Source organism: Melospiza georgiana, chromosome 4 (genome assembly GCF_028018845.1).
Source record: "Melospiza georgiana isolate bMelGeo1 chromosome 4, bMelGeo1.pri, whole genome shotgun sequence".
NCBI lineage: Eukaryota > Metazoa > Chordata > Aves > Passeriformes > Passerellidae > Melospiza > Melospiza georgiana.
This window is the reverse complement of record NC_080433.1, coordinates 69067117-69094632: the sequence shown is the minus strand read 5'-3', so window position 1 is coordinate 69094632 and position 27516 is coordinate 69067117. Positions and strand designations below refer to the sequence as shown.

Below are 27516 nucleotides of genomic sequence, written 5' to 3'. Positions count from 1 at the left end.
TCCTCTGATGACAGATATTTACTGACAGTTTTGAAGGTTGAGGATTTAGCTGAAAGTTCAGACTTTAAAAAAGATCTTCCTTTCTCCTTACATAAAATCAGGAAAAACAGAGGTCAAAAAGTATTAAACAGGAGACTGCAGACTTCTGGACACTATATGCTGGAACCATGTATAGGTGGTTTGTATGTCCATATTTTCAAAACCAGACACGTAAACCATATCAAGAAAAATACTGAAATTCCTAAATGGAATCCAGAGAAACCTATGAAAATATTGTGCATTTCAGTATATAAATAACAAATATCTATCCCCATGTGCATACCTTATAAGATGCTTCTTAGCATCTACAGAGATGCTTGGGTTGGCTCTTTCCCAGCATCCCCAGTTTAATTCTCTAATCAGTAGACTGCCCAACCCAAGCTTACTCGTTATTTTCTGCTACTCCCATGGATCTTGCACTCTTGGCTGACAATGCATCAGAAGCTACATCACAGTTTCCCTCCCAGACCCCTCTATGGACCTTTGCTTATATCAAGTGGATCAATACATGTTTGAAGAGATCAATTTTAAAGTTCTCTTGAATGCATACCACAATGCTCATATAGTTAATTGTATTTCATTTTGTGTTTGTCTGTACAGGACTTTGATTATTTCACCGTTGATTTGGAGAAAGGAGCCAAAGGATTTGGGTTTAGTATTCGAGGAGGAAGGGAGTACAAAATGGATTTGTATGTGTTGAGGTTAGCAGAAGATGGACCAGCAGTAAGAAATGGAAGGATGAGGGTGAGTAAAATACATTGTGACTTTTTTTTTACATTTACAGATATTTTTGGTGATGGGGTCAAAGGGAAAGCACTTTTTTCACCTCTGATCAGGTTTTAAAAAATAACGCCAAATACCTCTTCTAAAATAAGCTCATTCTGTAGGCACTCAAAAAATTAGTTGATACATATAGTAGATCCCTGTCATTTCTTTGCAAATAAATTTATTACTTCTGACTGATAATACCTTTTACCATGTTAAAAATTTTTGTTATTATTATTTTCACTCTTATCTAAGCAACTTAAAAATCTCATACAAAGTTTGGTGTTTCTTAGACAATAATAACATGATTAACATTTGGGTCTCTAATCACAAAAGCAAAGTGATCACTATATGATATGTATTAGATAACTATGAAACCTAAGACCTCATCTGTGTTGTTTTACTAATTTAAGCAATTTGTCTTTGTACTGTTTGCTAAATTTGTTCATTGATCTTAATCTTGTTTGTAGGGATCATGATCTTAAAGAAAAGCAAACACAGAGTTTGTATAGGAAAAAAATACCTAATCAAAATTAGAGACATTTAGTCTGTCCAGTTGTGATAAACACAAGGTATAACTTCATCCAAGCCTGCTGATACTTTGCAGAATTGTGAGTACGCAAAACGGAGAAAGAAAGAACATAGGCAAGACTAACAAGAGTCAACATAAAAAGTTGTTTATGTATCTAATTAGTACAGTCATGTTCAACCAATGTTTAATTTCAAAGATGGGCAATGAAAATTGTGTTCTGTACGTACAGTGGTAAGAACAGATTTTACAAATGTCATGGTTGTTACACTTATTCTGTTTCACAGCCTAAACAATCTGATCAAATTTGATGTCTTACTGAAAGTGCACTGTCTTTCTGTGTATAGCTCAGGAGTTTTGCTGTGCTTCAAATGACTTTGTAGAATTGTAAAACTCAGCTAGTCCTCAATTGTATGGTGGAGTGCAAGCCCCTGGCACTGGCAGCAGCAGCAAAAGCAGTCCCTGTGTCAGGAAAGCCAGTGGGGCAAGCAGGCAGGCAACTGGTAATGGACATATAATCCCACTGCATTTTTTTTGTGTGAAATACAGGTGATTTCATGCTGCAGCTGGAACTTTAGCTTTCTAATATCTTCCCTGGTCCTCATTCTTTCCTTTAGTTTAGTATTATCATTGTCTGTTGCTCTTAATGAGAAGCCATATGCAAGATGTACATTAGTAGCTATAATGTGATTAAAGACTGAGAAAAAGCTGTGCTTTTAATAAGCTCTGGAATCACATGTTACCAAACATATGACTAAGAATACAGAAAAAAATAAAAGAGCAACTTTGAAGAGGGTTCACTTCAAATAATAATCTGTATTAGGTAGAAAATTAACATTAAAATCTGGGTGTCATTTAAACAAACTAGTACTAAGGAATGAAGTTAGATTATTCACTTTTTGAATAGCCAAAATATAGAAGGTATTTAACATGAATAGGAGTTGGTGTTTTTTTTAATTGCATTAGGAAAAGTTCTGCATGCTTTAAGGAATACTGCTAATATAGTTTCTAAAACATCTTGGTTTAAAACTTTTTCATTGTAATGGCCACAACAGATAGCCTAACATAATAAGTGTTTTTCTGACCAGATAGATGTAATTGGGGGTTTTTCTGCCTTTTAAAAGCATCATTCTTTGGAACCAGTTCTACCATGCATCCTTGTCACTGAGTGTTCTCTTCTATTCCCCTGCCTCACAGACATTTTAACCTGACAAATGGGTTTGGAATGTGAAAGATTCTTATATTCAGTGACCTGTGACTGATGGACAGCAGAAGTTCAAGAAAAAGCTTCAAAACAAAAATAGAAAAAATAGAAGCAAACAAAAAATAATGTTGAAAGAAATATGTTACATAGGAGGGAGGGCAAAGGAAGCAGAGTTCTGTACCCACATCTCCTTTCCTAAGTTTACATCAGCTGTTAACAATGCAGGTTCATTCACACTTCTTGGCTGGTTGTTGCATCTCTGTATCTCTGTTTGACAGGTGCATCTCTACCGCAAAACATGCAAAAATCAGGGCAGTGCTTCTTGCTTTAGATACCCTTGTCATTAAAGACAGGATTCTCCGATCCTTGGCTTTCAGCACTGAGGACAGCAAACCATGCTTTGTGAAGGATCTTTCCAGCTAGGAGTCATTCTGATAACCTACTTGTCTCCATTATTGTTTTGCTTGCTGTTTCCTCCTCCTTGAACAGCCTTCTTTAATTTAACTAAAGCTTTACAGAGAAACATTGAAGCAGATAGCACAAGGTGCAGATTATGCTTATAAAAAAAATAACTCCAGCCCCATTCCCACTCACGAAACCAAGAAAAGAAAAATAAAACCAGATAAGTTGTTGTAAAAAATAGATCATATAATGAAACATGTTACCTGTATAACACTTAGATATAATAAGCAAACATATTCCACAAATAACATTTTGTTTTCAATCTACATATAGCCAGCAAAAGCCCTGATACAGACTCAGCCATATTGATACAAAGCTCCCTATTTTACATAAATAAATAAAATAATTACCTTAAAGTAATAGAGCTGAAGCTATACTAGTGGTTTTATAAAACTGTATAGTTGAAGAAATGAAATCTCAAACTGAAAACAGCTCTGGATGGGAAAGTTAAAGTCTGTATGTTTGCTCTGTTAGGGGGCACTGCAAAACCACAGTGTTGGAATGAGTCCCAACGGCTATATTCCACTTGGACATGTGTTTAAAAAAATCTGGGAGTCCACCACCACACATTCAAAAGATTCTGAAGTCTAAATACATGTAAAAGTGTTAGGCATTACAGATGCAGAGGATATTAGACTAAAACCTATGATTGTAGGAAAACAGATATAAATAAAGAACTGGAATGGAGCTATCTCTTGCAAAGGAAAAAAAGTAGATCCATTACTGAGGAAAGTAAGTATGGAAGGAGTACAATATGCCAATAATAGCAAAGAGAAATTGAACAAGAAAGCAATGATAAAACAAGATGAAGAAAGTGACATCAAAATGAGGACATCCTTATGAAAATTCCAGTTTGATCTTCCAGTTTTTATGAACTTCAGTGAGACTTGTGAGCAGACAGAGAACAGACTCACAGAACAAGCCCAAGAAGTGATGATCTTCCAGTGGCCCTGCCAAAACTGTCTGGATTTGTAAATATTGATGTAAGAAGGAAAAAGATTTTATGAAGTTCATTATCACATCACCATTTCCAATCATAATTGGATTATTATTCTGGTCTCCCTCCCTACTGGGGATGGCCTGCTAGGCATGTTGTTTTTTTATTGGAAACAAATTCACCAAGGAACACCCTGTTTTAGGATTACAAGATCCAAAGTAGTATTTAATTGCACTTCATGACAGATGAAGCTTTCTACTTTGATTTTCTTCAGAAGTGTTTTGGGAATTGGAAAGGTGGAAGAGCACTGAATTGATGTGAGAGTTCATCAGTTCTCCAATCCTATTTCTCTTTGACTCAGGGATCCCTCACTGCCAGCCTAGATAGACACAGCGTTAAGTCTTGAGATTCAACAGATTATTCCCTTAAAAGCAGGTTTAAACTTTCACGGTCTTGTTACACTTAGTCATGGCACCTTTACATGCACTGAGACTTTTATTTGAGCCCATAGACTCTGCAGAAAGCCCAGGCATATATCTTAATTTAACCTGGATTAATCTATCACTAGATATGGGAAGGAAATTCCCATCAAAGGACCCGGAGGTCTACAGGAGCTCATTCTTTGCATGCATCCTCTGCCCATGTGGTTGTTAAACTATTCTCAACCAGTGTTGGAGACCCACAGCCATAAGTGCAGCTTTGTATAAAATCATATATCAGATCATACACCACAATTAACTGTGGCGAGACTTTACGGCCATTTATGGATAAGATATATGGCAGCTCCTCACAGGAGAATGCTGTAAGGGAGAACCTCATCACTACACTGGAATTAAATACTCACAGTGTATTTTATATAGATATATAAAATTTATGTAATGTATGTAAATACTGACTTAATTCTGACAGCTGAGCAGGGAGCAAGCTACAATGACAAATTCTGAAAAACGTACCTATGTCTGTGCTCCATTAGACAAGGATGTATTAAAATAACCATGAAAAAAGTTTGGAGAACTATTAGTGCCTTTGTTACCTTTTCCCCGACTGGCAGAGGTCTATCAGGATTCCATTTCTCAAGCAATCCTAACATCAGGGAGAATCACTGAAACTAGTTGGTGATGGCAATATTAAGAATAAAGCTGCAAGGCCCAGTCTCAGAGCAGGACAAGAACATGGCACACACACTGTCAGTGGCAGTCATATTGAGCTGATTCTGTCACCAGAGACAAGGGACATAACACAGACCCTGTGGAGCACAGTCCCCACAGCCTTTGAAGATTCAGACACTACTGGAAACAATTTAACAGGTCTATTTAGATAAGGCTCATGCTAACTTATATTTTATTCTTGCCTCATGCTGAGGACAACGATTGGCAGAGCTCAGCTTGCAGATCTCTATCCCTTCCTGTCCTAGAAGGAAGGGATAAGTTCCTTACTGCTCTCAGGGGGATTGTTAAGCATTTGTGGTGTTGCTAGACATGAGATAGGATCAACAGATCTCTTATTGCCTTGAATGGTATCGCCAGCAGCCAGCGTGTTTATTGAAACCAGTGTCTAACAAAGAGACTGGCTGAGAGCTGCAAAGGTACAGAATAACATTAAATTCTTGAAGAATGAGGGTGAAATGTGCTTTTTTATAGGCAGTATACATCTGTGTCATTTTGTCACTTTGTGATCCTTTTTTACATCTTCCACAAAAGCCATACATCTGACATTTTTGACATCTCTAGTTTCATTGTCCTGTCAACTCATTTTTCTCAGTCCTCATGCACCATTTAGCCCTGTCTCCAGTTCCTCATATCTCCTTATGCTACATTATTTTTCTCATTTTATTGCATATTTTTCTTATATTTGGGCAGGGCAGACATCTGAAATCCAGGCACAGCAGAATTCTGTATCTTTCATGCTCTGCAGTTCTGCTTTGACTCTTCAGTCTTTTTTCCTGTTTGTTGCATTTCTGTGGTTTGCATTCCTCTTTTTTTTTTCAGTTGTACACAGCTGGAGGTAAAACCAGGCACAATGGACAGGAGGCTCCTGTAGTGTCAATTATGAGCTTCTGTGTTGCTGCATAAGAGTCTGTGTGGCCTTGCTTGGTTGTTCCAGCTTGCTGGGTGATCATTGCAGTGATGCTCACACCAGCAACAGATCTATGCTCTGCTCAGGTTCGTGGCATTCTGCAAACCAGCACAGTTTGCACATTTAATAATTTCCCATAATGATAAAGTTCACAGCAACCTTATCTGTGGTTATTCAGAAACCTTCATCCACCCACACCAAGAATTATTCCTAGCAGAAGGGGAGAGTTGGATATCCAAGAGCCAAGGGTCAAAAAAGACAGGCAGAAAGAGGGAGTCTGTCTTTTATTTGGAAGGAAACAGAACTAAAGTTTCAAATCATGGAGGATATAAATATTACATTTAAAATTGCTGTCAAAACCCATGTATGAGCATTTGGCAACATTCAAAGCTGACATTTTCCTCTTTTTGCAAAAGAGTTACAGAGCTCCTATCAAACTCTTAATGTGATATTTAAGCCCTCTCTTGAGCCATGAGAGAAGTCCCCTCTTTAAGTCCCCTTTGAGAAGTCTGGACTCCAGGCAGGCTTCTGAGCAGTAGGGTGGGATATAAGAGTTGGTTATAGCTAACTATGTCTCCCAGAATTAATTTGCTACCATTAAGACTCTTCAGGCTTCTCAAAGGAGCAGGTGGTATGTGGGCATCTGTGCTCTCTAAGTGCTGTACAACGGTGGAGTTTGACAAGGTAACATAAACCTGTCTCCCTGCAATATGACATTTCCAAACATCTCAAGTCAGGGCACCCTGAAATCACATAAATTGTTCAGGGTTCAGTGAATAGATAATCAGAGATGAGTTAATTAGGATCCCACAGTTCTTGGAAAGTCTTTTATACCATGCAAATCAGAAGTCTCTTGTTTCATCATGGTGTTTTTTCCATTTCACATTTCTTTATTCCTAGAAGTTGCACACATTTAGCTTGGTGTTCATCTAGTCCCGTAATCACTGTGTCCCTTTTTTGCAAGCCTTGATTTTTAGGTTCTTAGAAGATCAGTTGTCTGTTTCCACCAAATAAGCAATCATTCCCTTTCTGAGGCTTGGATATAACATAACTTCCATAGATGCTTGTTAAAAGTCCATGTTAGCATGTACAAAATATCCTCACTCTTTTTTAAAATTATTTTTCAGTTGCTGTTGTCTTGCATCTCAGAGATGAAAAAAATCCAACAGAAATGCCTGGACTGCCACATACCATTTTGTTAGATTCCTACTGCACAACCAAATTTTGTACCAGAAACCACATGCAGTCCCTGTAGTTTCATACACAGGAACCTTCTACTATTTGTGATTCTGGTCTCCATACATTAATATTGTAAATACAATTAATATTGTATTTCTTCAGTCCTTCCAGAACAGTCTTTGCAGAGTTATCTCAGCTGTATTCCTGTTGCTAAAGGAATATGGAAAATGGGAAAATATGAAAAAGCACTGATTATCAACAGGACTGATTGGTTTTTGTCAGTGACCATCAAATCTAATCAAAGCTTAAAAGGAGGAATGAACAATTTTTTACTCTGCAATAAATGGAAATCCTTGAAATCACTTTGCCATGCAGACACCACAATCTGCACTGACTCCTCACTTGTGTAGAGCCTCTCTGAGATTTCTTGTTAATGAAGAGCAGAGCATCTATTTGGGATGCTCCATCAGTGATTGGCCCCACATTAAAGGATGATTTCCTACAGTCTGCAGTGGAAAACACATAAGGTTGCAATCAGCAAGAACAGTTAGCAAGAAGTAGCTCAGCTCAGCTTGAGAGTGATTAGAGCAAAAAACATTAAAAATAGAGAAAAACATTTGTCACACAGTAAAGAGAGTAGGGGACAGATACAGACATTTCTTTGTCCAATCAAGAAAGCTGCAGCAAGGAAACAGGAAGAATGAAGGAATAGCTTGATCAGTCATGAGTTTTTACAAACATTTAAGGCAATGCCAGCATCCAAAAATGAATAAAGGACTTACCAGTTTAATCTTTAATTTCTGATATAGCACACTAATGAATCCTATTTTATATTGAAAACAAAGAATAGGACTGACATACTGCTGAGTGACTCATGAAAATCCTCAGGTTTTCCAGGTGCTAAAAAGCAGTGAAGTCTCATGTTCAGAATATTGGAGGGAAGTGGATATTGCTGCCGGGAAGCTTCTTTGCAAGTTTACTCTAATCACAGCAAGCACAAAGGTAGGAGGAGCAGTGATAGGTCCTAAGAGCCAGAAAGTCTTCTCCACATGGTGTGCTGGCACAGCAGGGACTCAGCTGCTGAGCCCTTGACGTGAGTGAGGGCTTGAGAAGGCTCTCAGAAACCCCACTGAAAATTTGGAATATATATAATACTAATATTTAGAATAATCCCACACATCAGGGGCAGAAGTACACCCCAGGAAAATACAGTGCTCCACCAGCTGCAATTTGGCTAAGGTTTTGTGCACACATGTGGAAGACAAATGCCCCCAGAGTGATTCATGCCAGTTAAGCAGCCCATCTTTTCTACATAAGTAGCACTTACTCTTAAAACCTGCAGCATACCTGGCTTACTTTATGCAGTAACATAAATCTTACCTTCATAATAAGCATTCAGTGAATGTCAACACTGTCATTTAATGGAACAAAAAGACAAAGATATTCTTAGGCCCATCCATTTATTCTGTGATTTGTGATCCTCCTGAACAGCACAGGAAGATGTTAGCTATGCTTCCCCACCAAACTGCATGTCCCTTTGGGGTAATCTAACTCACACTCCAATTCCCTACTACATACATCACTGTCCAACCTCACTTGGGGAGAGACTAGGTGTGATTGATCTGAACTCAGGGAATTCAGCTGGGCTACTCGAGCACATGAGCTGGATGCCAGCCTGTGGCAAGAGGAGCTCAATGCTGGGTTTGTGTAATTGGCAGAACTCAAAGAAGAATATATTGACATGCAGGCATAAAGCTGATCAAAATTCTGCTGTCTGCACAACAAAGAAATGCAAACTGAGGCCCTCGAGGATCCTGAATATATTTTGATAATATAAAAGCTTAATAAATCAAGAGTGAATTAACTGTTGGTGAACTATTATTCAGCATTCCTCCAAAAATCTGTGTGTATTTTTAAGAATCTGTTTGCAGAAAGGTTAGGATAGGAGTATTCCTCTCACACACTTAATTAAAATCTTTCTTACAAAAATGTATCCGGTTTGGCACATTCAAAACATCCTTCTAACTCTATGCCTAGTAGCAAAATCTTTCAAGCCAGCTGTAAAAAAAATACAAGTTAATAATTGTGAAAAAAAATAGTGAAGTATTAAATTTTAAGACTAAGATACTTAGTTGGCAGGCAGGCATCTTATTTAAATCTGGGGTTTATGGAATATTTATGAAGGTTTTCAGGTCTAAAAAATTAATTAGCCCTAACTGAAAAATTAAGAATCAAGTGTTAGAAACAAATGAGTACACCACATGATGCTGCTCTGATAATTAAAACAATTTGTCCAGCCATAAGAGTGACATAGGCATCAACTTCTCATCTGTATTTTCCCAAATCACAACAAGTGGAAACTGGGAGAGGTCATCTCTAAGGATAAAATGAAAGATATGAGGCCCATTGCTATGGCCCCAGTCTAGTACCCTCATTCCAACAAGGACAAGTAGAGGATGCTTAGAAAAGGAATGTAGGACAAGTATCAAATTATTCTTCACTGTGTATAACATCCAAGATGCTGTCAGTCAGGACAGTCAGGAGTTTATATATTTTTCTATGCTAGAACTCAGTGTTAGGACTATTTTTAACCACTTATTTGAATGTAATCATGCTTTTGACATTCCAGATATAATGTATCAATGGATTCCAAGTCAAAGTGCCTGCATTGTTTGAAAAAAGCGTCCTTTTTTTGTTTGTAGTTATAATATAATAACCTTACTTCATCATTCTGCATATCATTCTTTATTCTATTGATCTATATCATGTACTGAACCTGACCAGTCTATTTCACCTTGCATCAAAAGGGAGCTGTACTTTACCCCTGACCAGCCTCATTGGCCTCCTCCAAGCCTTTTCTCAATGTATCACATTCATTTGGAGGTGAAAGCACCAGAGCAATTTGCAGTTTTCAGGATATTGCTGCTCCTAAATGACACAGTGATGGCTTCTCCTTTATTCTCCACTTTCCCTCTAGCAGCTGGTATTCTCTTTGGGTTTTTGGCTGTGCTGACATTTTCAGCTTAGTGAGCTGAGCACAAGGACAGCAGGATGTGTGTTTTCAAGGGTGATGGCTGATTCAGAGTGATGGACTATATAGTTTTCCACATGTACTATACTTGCTGCTTAGCACTCAGCACCACTGGATTTCACGTGCTGCTTTAGCACACAGGATTGGGCCACTTTTTTTGGAGCTTTTAAGTTTAGATATAAGAATACAGCATGGTAATGTGCTGTCTGCAAATCCTATCACCTGTTCCCCATACCATTTGCAAGTATGCTGAGCAGAACAATCACTTTGATAAAGTCTTTTGATTGTGAAAATTGACCACTTATTTAAAGCATTTTATTCCTAGAATTTAATCTCCTGCTTAGAAGAACCTATTCTTTTTCATCCCACAGCAGAGCCTCTATTGAAGACTTTACTATTAAAAGCTTTCTGAAAATGTCAGTATACTAACCAGATCACATTAATCTATATAGTCATTGAGAGCTCCAGTGACCTGCAATAGATCTGTGAGGAATGGCTTCCCTCTGCAATAGCCACACTGACCCTTTCCCACTAAATCATCATTATCCCTGTGCCAGCTAAGCCTCACCATCCTTATTGCTTCCTTCCATCTGCTCAATTGAACACGAGACTCGCTTGGTTACTTTCCAAGACCGTTCTTAAAGACTGGTGTCACACTTGCCACTTCCCATTCCTTTGAAATTCTGCAATTTACTGATTTAGGCAGTAGATTATATCCTATAGCTACTAGTAGAACAGCTTCATATCCAAATTCCTTTAGAACTGAGGATAAAAGTCATCTGTGTCTGGTGGTGTCTCACTTTCCGTTTCATCAGTCTGCTATAAAATACTTGCCACGGACCCTGCTGTTGGGTCAGTTCTTCACTCAACCCTGCAGTGAGCAGACCCTCTGCAGGAGTTTTGCTGCCCTCCTCTTCAGTGAAAATTGATGAAAAGAATTAATCTGTTTTCTGCAGTCTTTTCTACCTTGTGCCCAAACTATCTTTTGAGATCTGACAGACTCCATGCCTATGGTGTGCTTGAAAACATCTTCTTAGATCTTATATTTCAGCATTTTTCCTCCTCAAAATCTTTTTGTGGCTTCATCTTTATCTTGTTGGAGTTTATGTTCTTTTCTGTTTTGCTGTGTGGATGCAACTTTGGATGAAGCAATTTCCATTCTCAGGTTTCTCTGTAGGATCTGTAAAATCAGCTTGTCGGACCTTGAAGTTGCTTTGCTTTTGCCTGATAAGAACTACCTGAGGCCATCAAGAAGATACCAGAAAATTTTCTTCTTCCTTTTCATAGTCTCTATTGGTTCCTATCCCTGATTTTAATGGTGAAGTAGATGTTTTTAATATAACATTATGCAACAATGAGTTATCCTACCTCTGATTTTAAAAAGTAATAGTGTATCAAATACAGTAAGACAATGCATTTACCTTTTATCTTTGACAGTTTTATTTCACATATACATGGATTATTTTGCAGCAATGTTGTGAAAGGCATCAAGTGTACTGTAGTACCAGAATGTAGTACCATTTTGTAGTACCAAATGTAGTACCACTTTGCTGTCTTTTCAGCCCTCATGACTGACAACTCCGTTTTTCCCTCTTGCACTCCCCACTCTGCAAACAATCAGGCACGTACATTGTCCTCTTTCCCAAACAGCACTACCATTTCTCTCTCTCAGGAAAAGGTGAAAAAGTGAAAAGAAAAAAGCTGGAGCTCCTGCTGAGGAGTGGTGGGAAGGCCTTTTCTTGTTCCACACCATGTCCTATGGCCCCTCTCTCCCCCTTCTTTTGGGCAGGAGTCAAGACCATCTCTCTGTGGGAACAAAGGGCCTGGCATTTCCAGGAGTAAAAAGCTGCAGTTGCTTAAATAGATGGTTGGCCACAGAAAAAAAAAAAAAAAAAGACTTTTTCACTTCAAACTTTTATGTAGTTGGTTCAAAAGTAGCTTGGGACATGTTATTGTAATTCCCCCAAAGGGAAATACCATGTCTTCTGCTGAGACGTCCTAGCTCACATACCTAAAATGCACTGGAGGGAGTCCAAGATTACCAAAAGCCCACAGCTTTGCTCAGGCTGTGTGTTACACCTGGGATTTCCATTCTCTGCTGTGAGGAGATTTGCTCAGCACATATCCAGCCTGTACCTAACTCCAGGCAATGATACTTGAGCTTGACAGTACTTGGAAATTCACCAAAATAAATACTCTGGAATTGCCTTTTGGTCTCCAAGTACTGAAAATTTTTCAGCCTTTTGAATTGACAATAACAACCTCAACAAATAACATGTAAAATTGTTTCAGTTATAAAAATAGAATGCCCACATAAAAATAATTAAATGTGATTTGTCTCTTTCCTGAGGTTTAATTATAAAATGTATTAATAAAATGACAGATAGCAATGCCCTCCACACAAATCATTTGAGGCTGCTTTTATCATTAGGTTTAACATGGACTGAAAATGTGCATACACAATTAATTTAATTTCATGCAGCTGGGAACCATACACCTGCTTGGAGACTGTTCCTTACGCACCAATGGAGGCAAACATACACAAGGCTCTCATCCCTGGTTTAAAAGAACACTCAAGCAAGGAAAAAACCTCTTTACTGCATTAAAGCTATATGTGTTTCCCTTCTGGTTCACTCTGTTTCTGAAACCCTGTTTGTGTGTATGGTTGGCTTTTTTTAACAAGACCAGTAATAATTGCTTTAAAATATGGCCAGAGCCAAACAAAGGCTCTGCAGATAAACCCACATGTATACTTAAGGCACTTTATTCTAATGATCTGGAGAAGCTTTACAATTTTCTTTCTAATTAACCTATCAATAGTGATGTTACTTAAACATTCCTTAGGAATATTATCTTCCCATTATTGCCAGAAAACATGTTGCCCAATTTTATAGCTCAGCTGTTCTTACACATGGATGGAGCATCTGAATTAACTTGAACTGAAGCAGATTTTGTAAAGAAACACTTTCCATACACACAAACTACTTTCATAATTGCATTTAAATCATTAATATTCAGATTTCAAAGCATTAAGGGGTTGAAGCATTCAGTGTTTACTTTGTGCTTGCACATTGTAAGAATATAATAGAGGAGCGTTCTGCTTACCAAGTGGCATTGGGTTAGGAGGAGAACCAGTGGGCTTGGGTAGGTATTTATCCCAAACATGGAAACGTAGCAAGGGTCATGTTCTTCAGGAAGAAAAATACAACACAAAGCCAATGTGAATAAAATTTCCAGATTCATAGCTGCAAAGAACATGAATTTCTTCAGAATAAATTCAGCTTAGGCAGCAGCCAGACAAGCTTCCCAGGTTGTCTTGCCAACACCCTTCATCCTTCATCTGCTGAGAACATCTGGAGGACATAGAGATAAATCACTCCTGTTTTGTAATCTTTGCTGAAGACCTCCAGGAAGGTTAAAAAGCAGAGCCTGGGGAGTGTCCCACATGCAGGGCTTGCCTGTGGGGACTGGGAAAGGGTACATGTGTCCCATGTTTAAAGAAACATCAAGAACTGGAAAAAAAGAGGTCTTCTGCCTGATGAGAATGTGGAGATGGCTGAAATATTCAGTGTGTTCTTTGTATTAGTGTCCATTGAGATGTTCACAAAAACATCAGCAAAGAAATTAGTATAAATCAGAATAAAGAGAAAACTGCTTAAAGCATACTTAGATTCAAGTTTGTAGAACTTGCTAGTGCTCATGTATGCTCAATGACTAAGGCAAGTAAATTTATAGACTATCAGTAATTATGTCTAACAATTCATGGAGGACAAGAGAGTTAGACCAGAGAAAGCAAAACATTTACCCTATTTTTAAAGCCAAATAAAAAAAATTCCTTTAATTTTTGTGCTCAGAAACAATCTGTGACAAGTTACCAAAAAGTTGAGAAAGTTCACTGGCATGTGAATTGTGGAAAGCAAATCTTGTCACACCAGTCTAATTTTCCTTTCTTATGTCTGATTTTCATTCTTATTTCTAAATAAGGAAAAGGGAAAAGGGGGAGGAGAAGGTAGAATCTTCCTTTCACCTTTTCACACTACCTTCTATGAAATTCACAGGAAAAGGTTGAGGCCCTAGGTGGAATCTCTTTTAACGCGGTTACTGTCAATAATTCCTCTCGAAGGCTGCTCTGAATGATTTGCTCCTTGATAGTAATTACAAATGTAGTTCTGAGGTGTCTGGGATGAAACCAACTCAGTTAAATATTCCATTATTAATTGAAGACCTACTGATAAAAAATAAAATAGAATTTGCTGATGCCAGTATGTCACTATTCACAGGGAGTTTAAAAAGACTTTGAGAAACAGACTGTTTCAAAATAAAAATTTTGTACTAAAGCAGTCAATCTGATAAAAGTCAGAGGTGCACAGTGCTCAGTTTAGGGCAGAGAAATCAGATGCACAATGATAAATGTGAGATAACTGCTCAGAATCCAAACTGACCACAGGTTGCAAATCTGATGTGTTACAAAAAGGCAAAGAATTTGTTCTGGGAACATTATTAGTAAATGTGGAAAGAAGGTTTTCATTTTGGTCTGTTCTACCTACCCTCCCACGTTCATACTATATTCATTTTGGGCACTGTGAACAGACATGGAAGGATCCAGAAGAGAAGTGTAGAGAAATGCTCTGTGGTATAAACTTCAGGAATCATCTTTTGATCCTAAAAAGAGAAATGAGGATCCCATGTAGCAGACACTGATTTTATGTTTCCAATCACCTCTGGCCTCACCTTGCTGTATCTTCAATATGTGGGCATATCTAAGATCCTCTTTAAAAATCACTGGATTTAGAAAATAGCTCCACAAAGCTAAAAATTTATTCCAGAATAGAAAAGTTGAGGGAAAAAGCATATTTGAATGCCTGGACAAAGGGAGCCCATACAGCAGAGTTTTGTCCCATATCAGCCATAAGAAAATCTGCATCATGGAGGGAAAGGAAGGGAAGGTTATCAAGGTTTAACTGCGGGAGAAAAACAAGAATTGTTCCTTACTGACACATGGGGAACAGCTCCTCAGCCGAGGTTTTTTGTTTTGTGTGAATTTCCAGATATGAGTGCAAAGTCTAATTGAAGCTTTTCTCGAGTAAGAGTGTTGACAACTTCTCCTTGTTTCCTCCTCTAATCAGAGCTGGGCTTGTGCTGCAAAGGCAGAATAATTCAGCTGTACATCAGTCAGCCACAGGACACAAAAGCAAGGAACACAATTAACCCACTGCTCCTGCAACTATTCATTATAGCTCTGGTCTCACCCTTTCTGATGTACATTTCAGAGCACCTCATTTTTGCCACCTTGTTTCTCTCCCCTCCTTCAGTCACATAACCAAGCTGCTAGCCTTTTTTTTAAGCTTTCTCAAGATATTTGCACGTAATATTTCAGAAGAAAAGGAAATATCAAATCAACTACAATATTTTATAATGAAAGAAAATACCAAATGAGCCACGTGCTGCCTACAGAGAGAAAAATTGTGAATTCACAGAAATACAGAAAAGGTTACATTAATACAAATAGTTCCTGCGTAGTGACCAGTGAAAACAGAAGGAAGGCAAACAGCAAGGGAAAAATGTGACATTAACATAACCTTTTTACATATTAAACTGTATTAAAATCTTTCTGTCTGTCTGCTCTGGAGTGCAGAGGATTTTATTTGAAGGACTGCACATTCCCAAGCAGCTTTCAGTACTAATTTTAAAAGCTATTCATCAAGGAGTGTTAAAAACACCTCTTTCATTTGATCTAATCTGGCACTTCTCTCAAGGCATGCTAATAAAAACATTTTAAATACCTTCTGCAAAATATGGTCTACCCAGGCAATGTTCCACAAAAAAAAAAAAAAAAAAAAAAAAAAAAAAAAAAAAACAAACCCAAAAAAAACCACACCACTGTCCTCAAGCATTCTGAAAATCTGACTTTACTTTTACAGGACTTCTATGGGGTTTAATTGTTTCATGAGGTTTAGAAACAGGTTTTCCCAAAATCATTTAATTTTGTCTGTATTTGGCCTGACTGATATCCTTGTGGGCATGCTACAAATCCATCTTCTGTCTGTGTTACAGGAGTTGTAACACAGATTTTTCTCTTTTTGCTCCAAGAGCGTGAACCAGCAGCCTTCTCCAAAAGTCTGGGGGATGCAGAGAGCCCTGTATGGCCAGAGATGGGAGATCTCACCATCATCCTGACAGCACCTGTGTTCTGTGTCAGTGTGGCCTGAAGGCTGCCAGAAATATCTTAAATTTTGCACAGCATGGTATAACCAAATGATTTTTTTTTTTTTTAGAGAGAAAATCAGCTGAGGAAGAAATTTGCACTGCAAAAATAATCCTGCACAAAATAATTCTGATTTTTTTCCCTCCCCACTGTTAATACTGCAGCATTTACAAAGTGTAATAGCAAAGCTAATAGGTTTTATTTGGATCAATGGCTTTTCAGTTACACAAAGTATCAGCATAGATTGCATACAGGATCCTGGGATGATGCAGCTCCTATTGACAAATATGAAATCTATGAATTCCTATTGAGAAACACTGTCATAGTACTTCTATTAGCATTCTTTCTGTCTCTGAGCAAAAGTAAGGACTAGATAACTTCTTGACATCCTTTCTAGTTTTCTTTGATGCTAGGAGTTGTATTGACATTTCATATTGTGTGCATTTATTTGGTAAATATTATATTTCAAACTCAGGAAAGAAGGAAAACCTCTGAAGAATTACACTTTAAGCTGACAGAAGTAGAATTGTAGCAAAGAGAACATACAAAATAGAAGATATTTCAATGTCCAAGGCCAGCTAAGAGCTGGTTTTGTTAAGACAGTCTCGTAAGAGGGAAAGAAAGTGTGTGTCACCTTGAAGTCTGCATCATCTCTTGTCACAGAGGCATTTTATGAAAAATCCTTTCCTTAGGATTTTTCCTCCTGAGAAGCTGGGAGGCCTCAGGAACAAAATGAAAACAATGATTATCTGCTGCTGTGGAATGCAACAGGTGCATCTGTGATTGGTCTCGTGTGGATGTTTCTAATTAATGGCCAATCACAGCTGGCTCAGACTCTGTCCAAGACACAAACCTTTGTTATTCATTCTTTCTTTTCATCAGCTGGCCTTCTGATGAAATCCTTTCTTCTATTCTTTTAGTACAGTTTTAATGTAATATATATCATGAAATAATAAATCAGCCTTCTGAAACATGGAGTCAGATCCTCATCTCTTCCCTCAGCCTAAGACCCCTGTGAACATGGTCCCAATCTCTTGTCTAGATGTGTAGGCATTGTTGTTTTGGGTGGTGAAACCCCTGTGAGGAAGCTGTAGGAGCCCAGTGAGGCAGGTGAGATCCTGCTGAGCAAATGTGTTCCTCTAGCACTGACAATTGAGTGTGCTGACCCACTCACTGGGACCCTCCTGCCCTGCTCCTGGCTGCCATCACTGGACCTGCACCTCCACCAGCCCCAGGAGACCATCCTTGCTCCTGGGTTCACTCAGGCTGCCTTTCCAGGGGGGCTGGGAGGCTTCTGCAGCGCACAGATCCCAAAGCTGTGGTGCTGCTCGCAGGAGGGTCCCATGTCACCTCTCTGTGTGCTCTCCAAGGGGTCTCACAGCACTGCAGGCTGTGCAGTGCTGCTCCCTACGCTGCTCTGAGCTGTGCTGACCGGGCACAGCAGAAAGCAACTGCTCCCCTGCTGAAGGCTTCCAGCATGGAAAGCCAGCCAAAACCAAAACATGCAGGCTGGAGGCAAAGCCAAGCAAGTTGGGGTGGATGGGATGTGCAGACATCAGTGCCACGTTTAACTGCTGTAGAAATAGAGCAGAAAAAATGATGATGAAGCCAGCTCTAACTGGAAATCTGGCCAGGAGATGAGTGGCAGAAATCCATAGTCAGAACCCTGGAGTCAGCTGCTCTAACTAGACAGTTCAGCCACAGGCTGTGCATACTCCCAGCAAAAAGCTCCTGTGGTAAATAGTTCAAAGCCTGCTCTTTGAACCGCAGCAAACCTGCTTGTCCTGTGTCATAGCACTAACCTTTCTTTGTTTAACAGTGTGCTGCATAACGACTCTTAATTTGGTGTGAAACTTTACGACCGAGGTTTGGAAATTCAAATGATGGAAGTTTCTGTTTGTGCTTTGAACCTCTCTTTTCTCTATGAAAACAGCAAGTGCAACAAAGTTCTTCTCAGGCTCACCCAACACTGCATGTTACAGAGCAGCAGGGATCATGTTCCAGTGATTCCACCACGTCAAGCAATTCAACAAAGCCTCTTATGTGCAGAAGATGTGAGCAAGTTACAAAGGCACTGCACTGATTTCAGCAGAAGACAAGCAGCATTTGATATATACCATATTCAGAACCCACTTTGGAGGTTATTTGATCTGCCAGTAATATTCCTCAGATAGACAGGAACAAATTTTCCTTGATGTGTCTGTCTGTCATTCAAGTAACCTGTGATCCATTGAATATGTCTCTTCCTGAAACACTCATTTTACTGCAATTCTGTCTGACTCAATATTCTTCTTACCTGACAGGTAGGAGATCAAATAATTGAAATCAATGGAGAAAGCACAAGGGACATGACACATGCCAGAGCAATAGAGCTAATCAAGTCTGGTGGCAGGAGAGTGCGACTGCTGTTGAAACGTGGGACAGGCCAGGTCCCAGAATATGGTGGGTTTTCATCTTTATATTTTTATATGTGCATGACTCTATACAATTTAACTAAAATGCTTTTGAATTAAGTAACAATTGCAGATATTTATATATTTTAATCTCCTGGAGCACATTAAGTATTGCCTTAAGTGCTTACCTGTGATGGGGTGGATTTACTCACATGTGTGTACATCGATGTCATCTGCTGCCCTCCCAACACAGGCAGTGGCTTCCAAGATGTGCATTGGAGGAAGCACTACAAACCTCCTAGGGGACATCTCTGAGCGTGCTGGGAGTTGCTGATTTGCCCATAAACTCTCCTTTTCTTCCTTTATTGGAATTTCTTCCTTATTGGTACTTCTCTGCACATTTTGAGTCACAGCAGATGATCTTGTTGCCATGCAATTGAGTGGCCCAGGCTGGAACTCTAAGCATTGTCAAGAATGTACTCCTTTCTTTGACAACTTCACCCATTGTATTCTCTCTGACAAAATACATGGATGATCAATTAGAAGTCAGTTATTAATTTAAAACACGAGATTTTGCTCATTGTGGTGGGAAAACAGGATCCATTCTTCTTATATTTTGTTTCAGAGAGATTTCTGGGACTTTTTAAATATTTCAAAAAGTATGAGTCATTTAGACAGTATAGAAACCTTATTTCATAACTGAAATGACAAAAATTAAAAAGAAATTATCCAAAAGTAATTTCAAAGATGAAGAGTTTTTTAAAAAAAACTGAAATCAGGGCTTACTGTATAGTATGGTGTAACAATCTCATATATTTACATAAGTTGTATGATGTGCACCTCTGGGCCTTAAATCTCTCAGGAAAAGCGCTACTTTTTAATGAAAAGTTTCTTTATGCTATGAGGTCCAAAACTCTATTAAACATTTTTACTTTTCCTTTTAAAGTTCCAGAATGCCTTCCCATTAGAATCAGAAATTACAGTCACATAAAAATTCAAATACTTAGGCTTAACTATAGGTTCAGGTGAGCCTTTGTTGCCAACATAAATTCAATACCTCTGTTAAAGTCAGCTGCACTGAAAGTCAATTCTTTCCCAGCTGTCAATACACAAGGTAATTGCACTATTTTCTTCTCTAAACAAGAGCTAATTCTATGGCTAAACCAATACTCAGGACACTGTGTGCTGCATTATTTACAACTTTCAAGGGCTTCTGAATAAAGGCAGAAAAGATGGGCCATAGCCCACCCATCTGGTAATAAAGTTAGTGATTTATACTTTTGGTGAGTAGAAACAAAGCCAAAATGGCTTCCAGGGGCTCTGATAAAATCACACTAAGACATTGAATTTTAACTAGTGTGCAATCCTTTCAGAGATACCTCAAACAGAAATTCAGATCACCTCCAAAACTGTTTAATGGGAGAGGTGCATCATTTTTAATGAAAGAGCAAACAAATGGCCAGGACTGATGCAGTGGCAGTAATCCTTCTCAAACAGCAGAACCCTATACCAGCAGTCCTCTGCTTCCTCAGAAAACAATTTCATCTAATGTTAAGATTATTTTTGCAGCCCAGGAGGCTGCAATGAGCAAAGAATCAGTTGCAGTTCAGACCCGTTCCATATCTGAATTTCTTAAGGTCCCAGTTCCAAATGGCACTTAAATCCAAAATAAATTTCCATTATTTATATAGCCTTATAAAATTGTACATTATTCCCGTTAAAAACATATTTTAAAAAACTTTAAAATATTATTTAAAAAAAACCCCAAAACACAAATAAAAAAAACCTTCAGTGTAAGTATCATTGATTTAGGAAAACAAATCTTCCAAAATGTCCACAGAAGATGATGAGTAGAAAATGCATATAAACCACTAGAAATTGAGACACAGCTTTTAGTGCTAAGAGAAAGCAACAAGGTTCACAGTGTTGTTTAAAGCCAAGCTTGCCATTTGGGAAGGCATTTGGAATAATTAGCATTAGTTGTTTAAAAATGCAGATTACTGAGACATAAACCTTGCTACAAAGAAAATTCATCAACAAAATGCTTTTTAGTCAGCCCATTTTTTCAAACTGCTTCTCCAGATTACAGCTTTAGAAAGGAGGAGATCTAAGTAGCTGAGCTTGAAAGGCCATTTTTCCTGCTGCACTGAAAAAGGAGTAAAAATGTTCAGGAGTTACTTCATAGTGTACAAACAACTTGCAGAAAGCATCAGAGCAAAGGAAAACATCTGCAGTTCTTAATCTGTGAATTGTATCCAGTCTGGAAGGGGAATGGAAGCAAAATGAGAAGATGCCTGTTGAAATTAACTGAGATAATTAAAGTCCTCCCTAGGTCATTTCCCAAAGGTGTGAGAAATAGTCTAAGAACAAACAGAAGGTGAACCTAAATTCCAACAGCAGCCTGCCTAGGAATTTAAAAACAGAAATTAACAAGCAGAACCAATTAAAATGAGAGCCCAGGTCTCAAGCAGGCCACATTTCAAGGTTAAGTCATCATGATGCAAAGAACATCTGTCAGAGACCCCCAGAAACATCTTTTGCAAATGTAAAACTGAATGCAGAGAAGATTGTGACTGTAGGCTTGGGGACAAAGTAGTCCTGAGGACAGCAGACAGTCAATATTTAGTAACTTCCTCTTCCTTCAACCAGAATTTCACAGCTGAGATGTAACAAGACTAATTGGAGCTCTTTTTACTGAGGGTTTTTTAAGCAATTACATGTCAGAAATATTTCTTATACTCATCAGGGTCCAGCTGTGGAGAGCATTGTAGGAAATAAGACTTGGTTGAGTATAAAAATGCAAGGCTGGAGGACAGAGCTGGTATTGGGACTGCAGTGGTGGTGTGCAGCAGAAGCCTAGGGATAAATAAAACAATAGCACAAGTGTACCAAGGTCCTCTCCTGGAAATTCTCAAGTCCCTGACAGGCAAAATGATCAAGGACTTCCTAAGCCAGCTTTAGTAATGCTGTGCTTTCCAACAGCAGCAACACACTGATTCACAGCACTAAAAAGGAGAAAACTTATTTAGAGCTACCAAAACCAGCCAGCCAAGACTGCCACATTATTGTCTTCAGCCTTCAATTTCTTGATTTTCCTTGTGTTTTAAACTCCAGTGCAATGTTTCTGTTAGTACAAAATATGGTGGTATGTACTTATGTGCAAGAAATGTCAGTGTTTAAATGATTCTGTGATTGACATCTGTAAAAGCAGTGTTAAGGAAAATTCATCAATAATAAGAAAGTGATTTGTGAAAGAAAAGGATGTGTACTGAAAAGAAGAAAGCACTTTGTGAAGAAACAAAGAATGAGCTGCTGAGAGAGTGTAAATCTGAATGAATTATGTCAGTTTATACTGCCTGGAAATCTGTCCATTTCCAATCTTGAAAAATTCTGGTTGAGCTGAAGCACTCTTCAAACCTAGGGTAAGAAATAAAGTGTGCTGTGAATGCATCATTTACCTCCATTCCAGCTGCTGATTTTGCTTGAAAACAAATGCCAGGGATCCCAGCCCATTTCAGAGGCAGCAATCCCCTTGCAGCAGGCACAGAATGTAAGCCAAGGAGCTCAGATATGATTAATGCTCCAAAACTACAGCTGATTTCACAGCAGGATGCAACAAAAGAAGTGTTGAAAACAGGTGTTTTATCACCCAGCATCTCAGAACATGTTTGTTGAGGATAAGGATAGCCAGAGGAACTGTGCTTCCATGGGAGATGAATTATCACAGCTCATCCTAACCCGAAGAGCATCAGCATCATGTTTCATAGGAAACAGTCTGCCAGCTGAGTGCTCCAGAGAACCAAGCCCAAGCAAGAAATCATATTAATGTGCAAGAAAGCCTAGAAGTACTGCTGGGAATCCTGATCCCAAAAAGCACTTAATGCCTGGGAAGTCTGGCTGCAGAGAGTGTGAGGATTCATTCATGTCACAGGACACCAAACCCAGAGTCCCCACTGCAGAACTGAGCACCTCTCCCACCACCATTAAAAACAACCTGAATGAAGTGATGGATCAAGACATTTCTTGAAGTGGCTGCCTCATTTCCCATGTGTGCACCTACCTAAGGGGTCACTGACTTCAGCAGGAGCTGCTGGGGGTGCAGCAGCTCTAAAAATCTGCCTGTTCACACTGTGGGAGCCTCATTTCGGATGGTTTAAGTATTTCAGGCCTTAGGCATAGCTGTAGAAACATCAGGAGAAGATGCACAGCCAAACACTGGGACAGAGCACCATCCTCAAAGGCAAAATGAAGGAAAGCTGTTCACAGAATCCCAAAATGGTAACATTCAAGAGGAAGTAAAGCTGACGTATCAGTCCCTCCATCCAGCTGTGAGTTCTGCAAGAAGCAAGTTACATCTAATGATTGATCAGCCCCAGAAAACTCCAGTTTTTGTGGGAACATAGTCCTTCCTCTAGATGTCTTTAGAGGAAGCTCCCCAGGAAAGCCTGTGGTGTTTTACTCTCGGTCTCAGCAGTCCTGGCAGCTTGTTTTTTCTGGCTTACTGCTCCTGGCCTTTCCTGACTGGAGATTTTATTACTCACAGTGCATTAAAATATGTAAGCTCCTAGAAGTTCCTGAAAGCAATGAGTCTTGCAATCAAATGTAAAGGTGGAGAAGGCTGAGGCAGGTTAGCACCTGTAGGTGGATTCCATCCCTCCAATAAGGAATAAGCCCCTGCCCCAGTTGTTTTCTGTCTGGTAGTGCAGAGGGAGCAAAAACACTGAATTTCACCTGTAAGGAATATCTAAGCTATTAATAAAAAATATAATTTGTTTCCATTCCTACTTCTAGGACTACAAAATCAAGTTTGATATAAGGTTTCTATTGTTTCACTTTGTTTAAGTTGCTTAAGAGCTCCAGCAGGAGGTTATAAATTTTAGAGACTCCAGCCCATTTACACTGAGATTTTGGAAAACTTTTCCATTGCCCTATCTTGGACATCTGGATCTGGCCCTGAGCATTCTAGGTCACGCTGTGATGTGACACTAACAGATACACAGAGCTGTGGGAACTGGAATCACTGAGGTTTGGAGAACAAGGAATCTGCATTGTGTGGTGATGGTTGGTGCTTTATGGATCTGCACAATCATGGTGCCTTCCCTCTCTTCCCCTTCTTCGTTTGGCTTTCTTAGAAGACATGTCCTGGGGGTGCACTGTGTATTTTTGGAATCTCTGTTTCTTCACACAGTGCCAAATTGTGTACACAGCTCACCCCATGGGTTCGTTACACACAGATGGTTTTACAGAACTAGAGTTTATATTTACTTTGGGGCTGTTTAAGGGAGGAAGATTAAAGTGTCAGTATATGCAAATTGCTGGTTAAGAGATAAAAGCCACAAATTATTTAGCAATAAGTCATTTTAAAAGAAATTTTGAAGAAACTCTCATCTCCTGCTTCAACACCACCCCAGCAAAAAAAAAAAAAAAAAAACCCCAAAAATGTCAGAGTTGATACCAATACAAGGATTTTTTCATACAAGTAAATTGGCACAGTTCTTAAATGCATTAAACCCTTTGCTTTTGATTTGTTATGACTCCTTCAGGAAGCACCTCAAGATGTACTCCATATCCATAGACCAGGTGAATCTATGTCCTGAATATATATGTACAGTAGTTTCAATAATCCACTAATATTTAGACTTACAGCATGCCTGTTTGTCTTAGCTTTACAGAAATACTTCTTTCCTGTTACATATAAGCTTTTCTCTCGGTTGTTCTAAACTTACTAAGAATTCTCTGCTCTAGCAATAGTAAAAATGTCTGTATGTCACTGGTTCTGTTAATTCTAATGATTGGTCCTAGGCTGTTCCTCCCCTTCCTTTAGGAATGGTTCCTTCCAGTCTCTCCATGTGCATGAAAAGTGACAAGCATGGGTCCCCATATTTCTACTTATTGGGCCACCCTAAAGACACGGTTTGTAAACTCTGCATGTATATTATCTTTCTAATACATTTTGTTTCTCACAACTGTTTAGAGAGTATTTTCCAGCTGCTTCTTACATGCTAGCTCACTTAATAGTTTCTACAGTATTCAACTTTTCTTTCATGACTGATTATCTAAGACATCACAGCAGCTATGCATTCTACAAATGTATTTTAAGATCCTAAATAATGTTTTGCACGTTATACTGCTGCTAGTGCATAGGTCTGCTATATTTCCATTTTTTCTCATGATAAAAATTTATCTACTGAATATGACTTTTCAGGTAGAAAATCTTGAACTTCTGAGTTTAACCTGTAATTTTCCTCAATTTTATGGCACTTGGCTTGCAAAACTATTAACAATATGAAGGTGGAAATTAGGTGCTGATCTCAAATAACATTTGTATGCAGCCCCTTAAAGAAATAACAAATGTAAAATTGAACATATTTTGAAAAGTGCTGTAAGGTAATAGTCATTTATTAAACCCTGTGGTTATGCTGAATTTACACAAAGCTCTTTGCTCTCAATTTCCAGCAATTTTCTTCAGAGAATCAGATCCAACTGCACAGATTGTTCAGATGCATCCAATTTGTAATACAGAGTCAGGGCCCAGATATGATACCTGGAAAGCAAAGGAAAAGAAAAGCTTATTTTTTCTATTTTCCCATTGATTGCTGTCATCACAGCAAACAGCAGTGTCCAGATGCATCCAGCTCTGCCTGCTGCTGACTTTGCACAGTGCAGAACATTTGCTGCAATTGCAAGAACAGTCTCACACATTGAAGCAGACAGATTGGAAATAGAAAGGGAGCAATATCAGAGATGTTCTTCCAGCCTTTGAGCTTCAAGCAGCTCCTCCAGTGTGATGCTCACAGAATTTCTGCCCCTAGCAGAACTAAACTGGGTTTAAGTTATCAGTCTTGTGCATGCAGATCCAGGTAACCTAACCAGTGTGATTCCAGTTGGAGTTTATTTCCAGTCTGTGTTGATAAATAAGGTTTTTTTGAACACAGACACATCCATATGCTTTGCTGCTGCAGAGCTGGACACATCTAGAGGCTTTTTGGAAATGTTCCCATGTATTTCAAGTGTGTATGTCACCACCAGAGACCTCCTAGCTGCAAAGTTCCTGCATCATATAGAAATGTCAATTCCATCATTCCTTGTATTCTCACCTTACCTCTGTTTAATTCTTCACTGAACATACCTCAGAGAGGTTAGATAGAGGTTAGAAATCCAGGCTGGCATTAAGGCCATTTCACAAGTCCCAGTGTTCAGCTCAATGAACTGCAGTTCAAACACAAATTCTACATATTCATACCCTCAAGTTTCTGGGCATCATCTTTATTTTTCCTCCTACAGAAAAACATACACAGGAAATAAGTATTTTTCCTGAAATAAGTAGAAACGTAAATACTCTATAAATATAGCTAAAGTTAGTTTTGCAGTCACCCAGCTGTGAACGGTTCTCATTTATTTGGCAGGAAGTGTTGAAACAGAATTTTTTCTCAGTATAGTGTATCCAGAAAATCAAAAGAACTTCAGTTCTGGTCAACACCAAAACTGAAATACTTGCTTGATAAAAAAGCAATGTCATGTCAAATGAAAATATGTTTGTTATAAAATGTCTCCATTTCAGGTATTTTTAGTGAAAGAATTTGGAGGGGAAGAATTTTCCTAAAGAGCCTGTTTTGATGGGGCTTATCCCAACCAAAAATGTGGCTGTGCTACCATTCATTAGAGCACTGAGCAAGGAGTTAAAATTCCTGAAGCAGAACAGATAAATTGACGATTCTAGTGTGCCTTAGGAGAGGCCCTACCATAACATAATGGAGCAGGCTGTTATAAGACCTCATCTCACATGAAGGATTTTTTCCCTTTTGTATAAATAATCAATTCTGGAAGATGATGAGCAGCCTGACTGGAATTTAGACACAGCACATGGGGGATGCAGGTGGTTTGAAAGGTTCCTGCAGATCAAGTGACACCTGCCTGTGCTTCCTTGCACCACGGGTTTGGTGGCCCTTTCTAGTGATCACTGCATTTATATTTGCAAAAAACAGATTAAAACTTGGGAGCTTATACTGTGGGGTGATTGTTTGAATATAGAATATAGTTACATCCTTCAGAAGATACCAGTTTGCAGTCTACTACAAACTGATTTTTCTAGTTCCTTTAGAATGTCTGAAGCTTTTACATTTGTCTAATAAACGGCTAAAGCACCTTGGCCTATGTTTTGAAGCCAGACACTCCTATCTGTTCAGAGTACTGATCAGATAATCCAGTTCATCTCATTTTTAATGCTCATTTTATAAATCTCCAGAGCTGAGGTTGGGTGTTATTTGAAACTTGAACTGCCTCATATATCATTTATCTGATGGGAGTGCAAAAATCAATAGTCATTTTGGAAAAGTGCCCTTTCTGCCTGTGACCACCTTGGTGGAACTGCAAACATTCATTCATATTCCTGCTGCATTTCCAATACCACCTTCTTATTTCTAGCAGTACCAACTTAATTTCAGGAACCTGTGGTGTGTTTAAAAAAAAAAAAAAAAAAAGACTAACTAAATGAACCAACATACTGGTTAATAAAATTGGTCTAAACCATCAGGCAATTTGAATATGGGCTCCCAAAGGTTCTAGAATGTTTTATTGCTATGGGTATAAAACTATTCAAGGGCAAAAATTAATATTAAAACCTGCTTTACAAACATGTCTTTAGTATTTAATAAATATGTAGCAGCTGGCAGAAAAGTAGAACATCCATCTATTAA

The 27516-nt window shown here is 38.6% G+C and overlaps 1 protein-coding gene across 12 annotated transcripts in view; it reads left to right on the top strand.

Moving 5' to 3' along the window:
* MAGI2 (membrane associated guanylate kinase, WW and PDZ domain containing 2) overlaps nucleotides 1-27516 on the top strand; it is a 701395-nt gene that overhangs the window by 658873 nt on the left and 15006 nt on the right. For 8 of the 12 annotated variants that reach the window (XM_058021985.1, XM_058021981.1, XM_058021983.1 and 5 more), the window contains 2 exons: nucleotides 640-783; nucleotides 18731-18869. In XM_058021985.1, the coding sequence (XP_057877968.1) occupies nucleotides 640-783; nucleotides 18731-18869 (283 nt within the window). The other 4 variants (XM_058021989.1, XM_058021987.1, XM_058021988.1 and 1 more) reach the window with 3 other exon arrangements.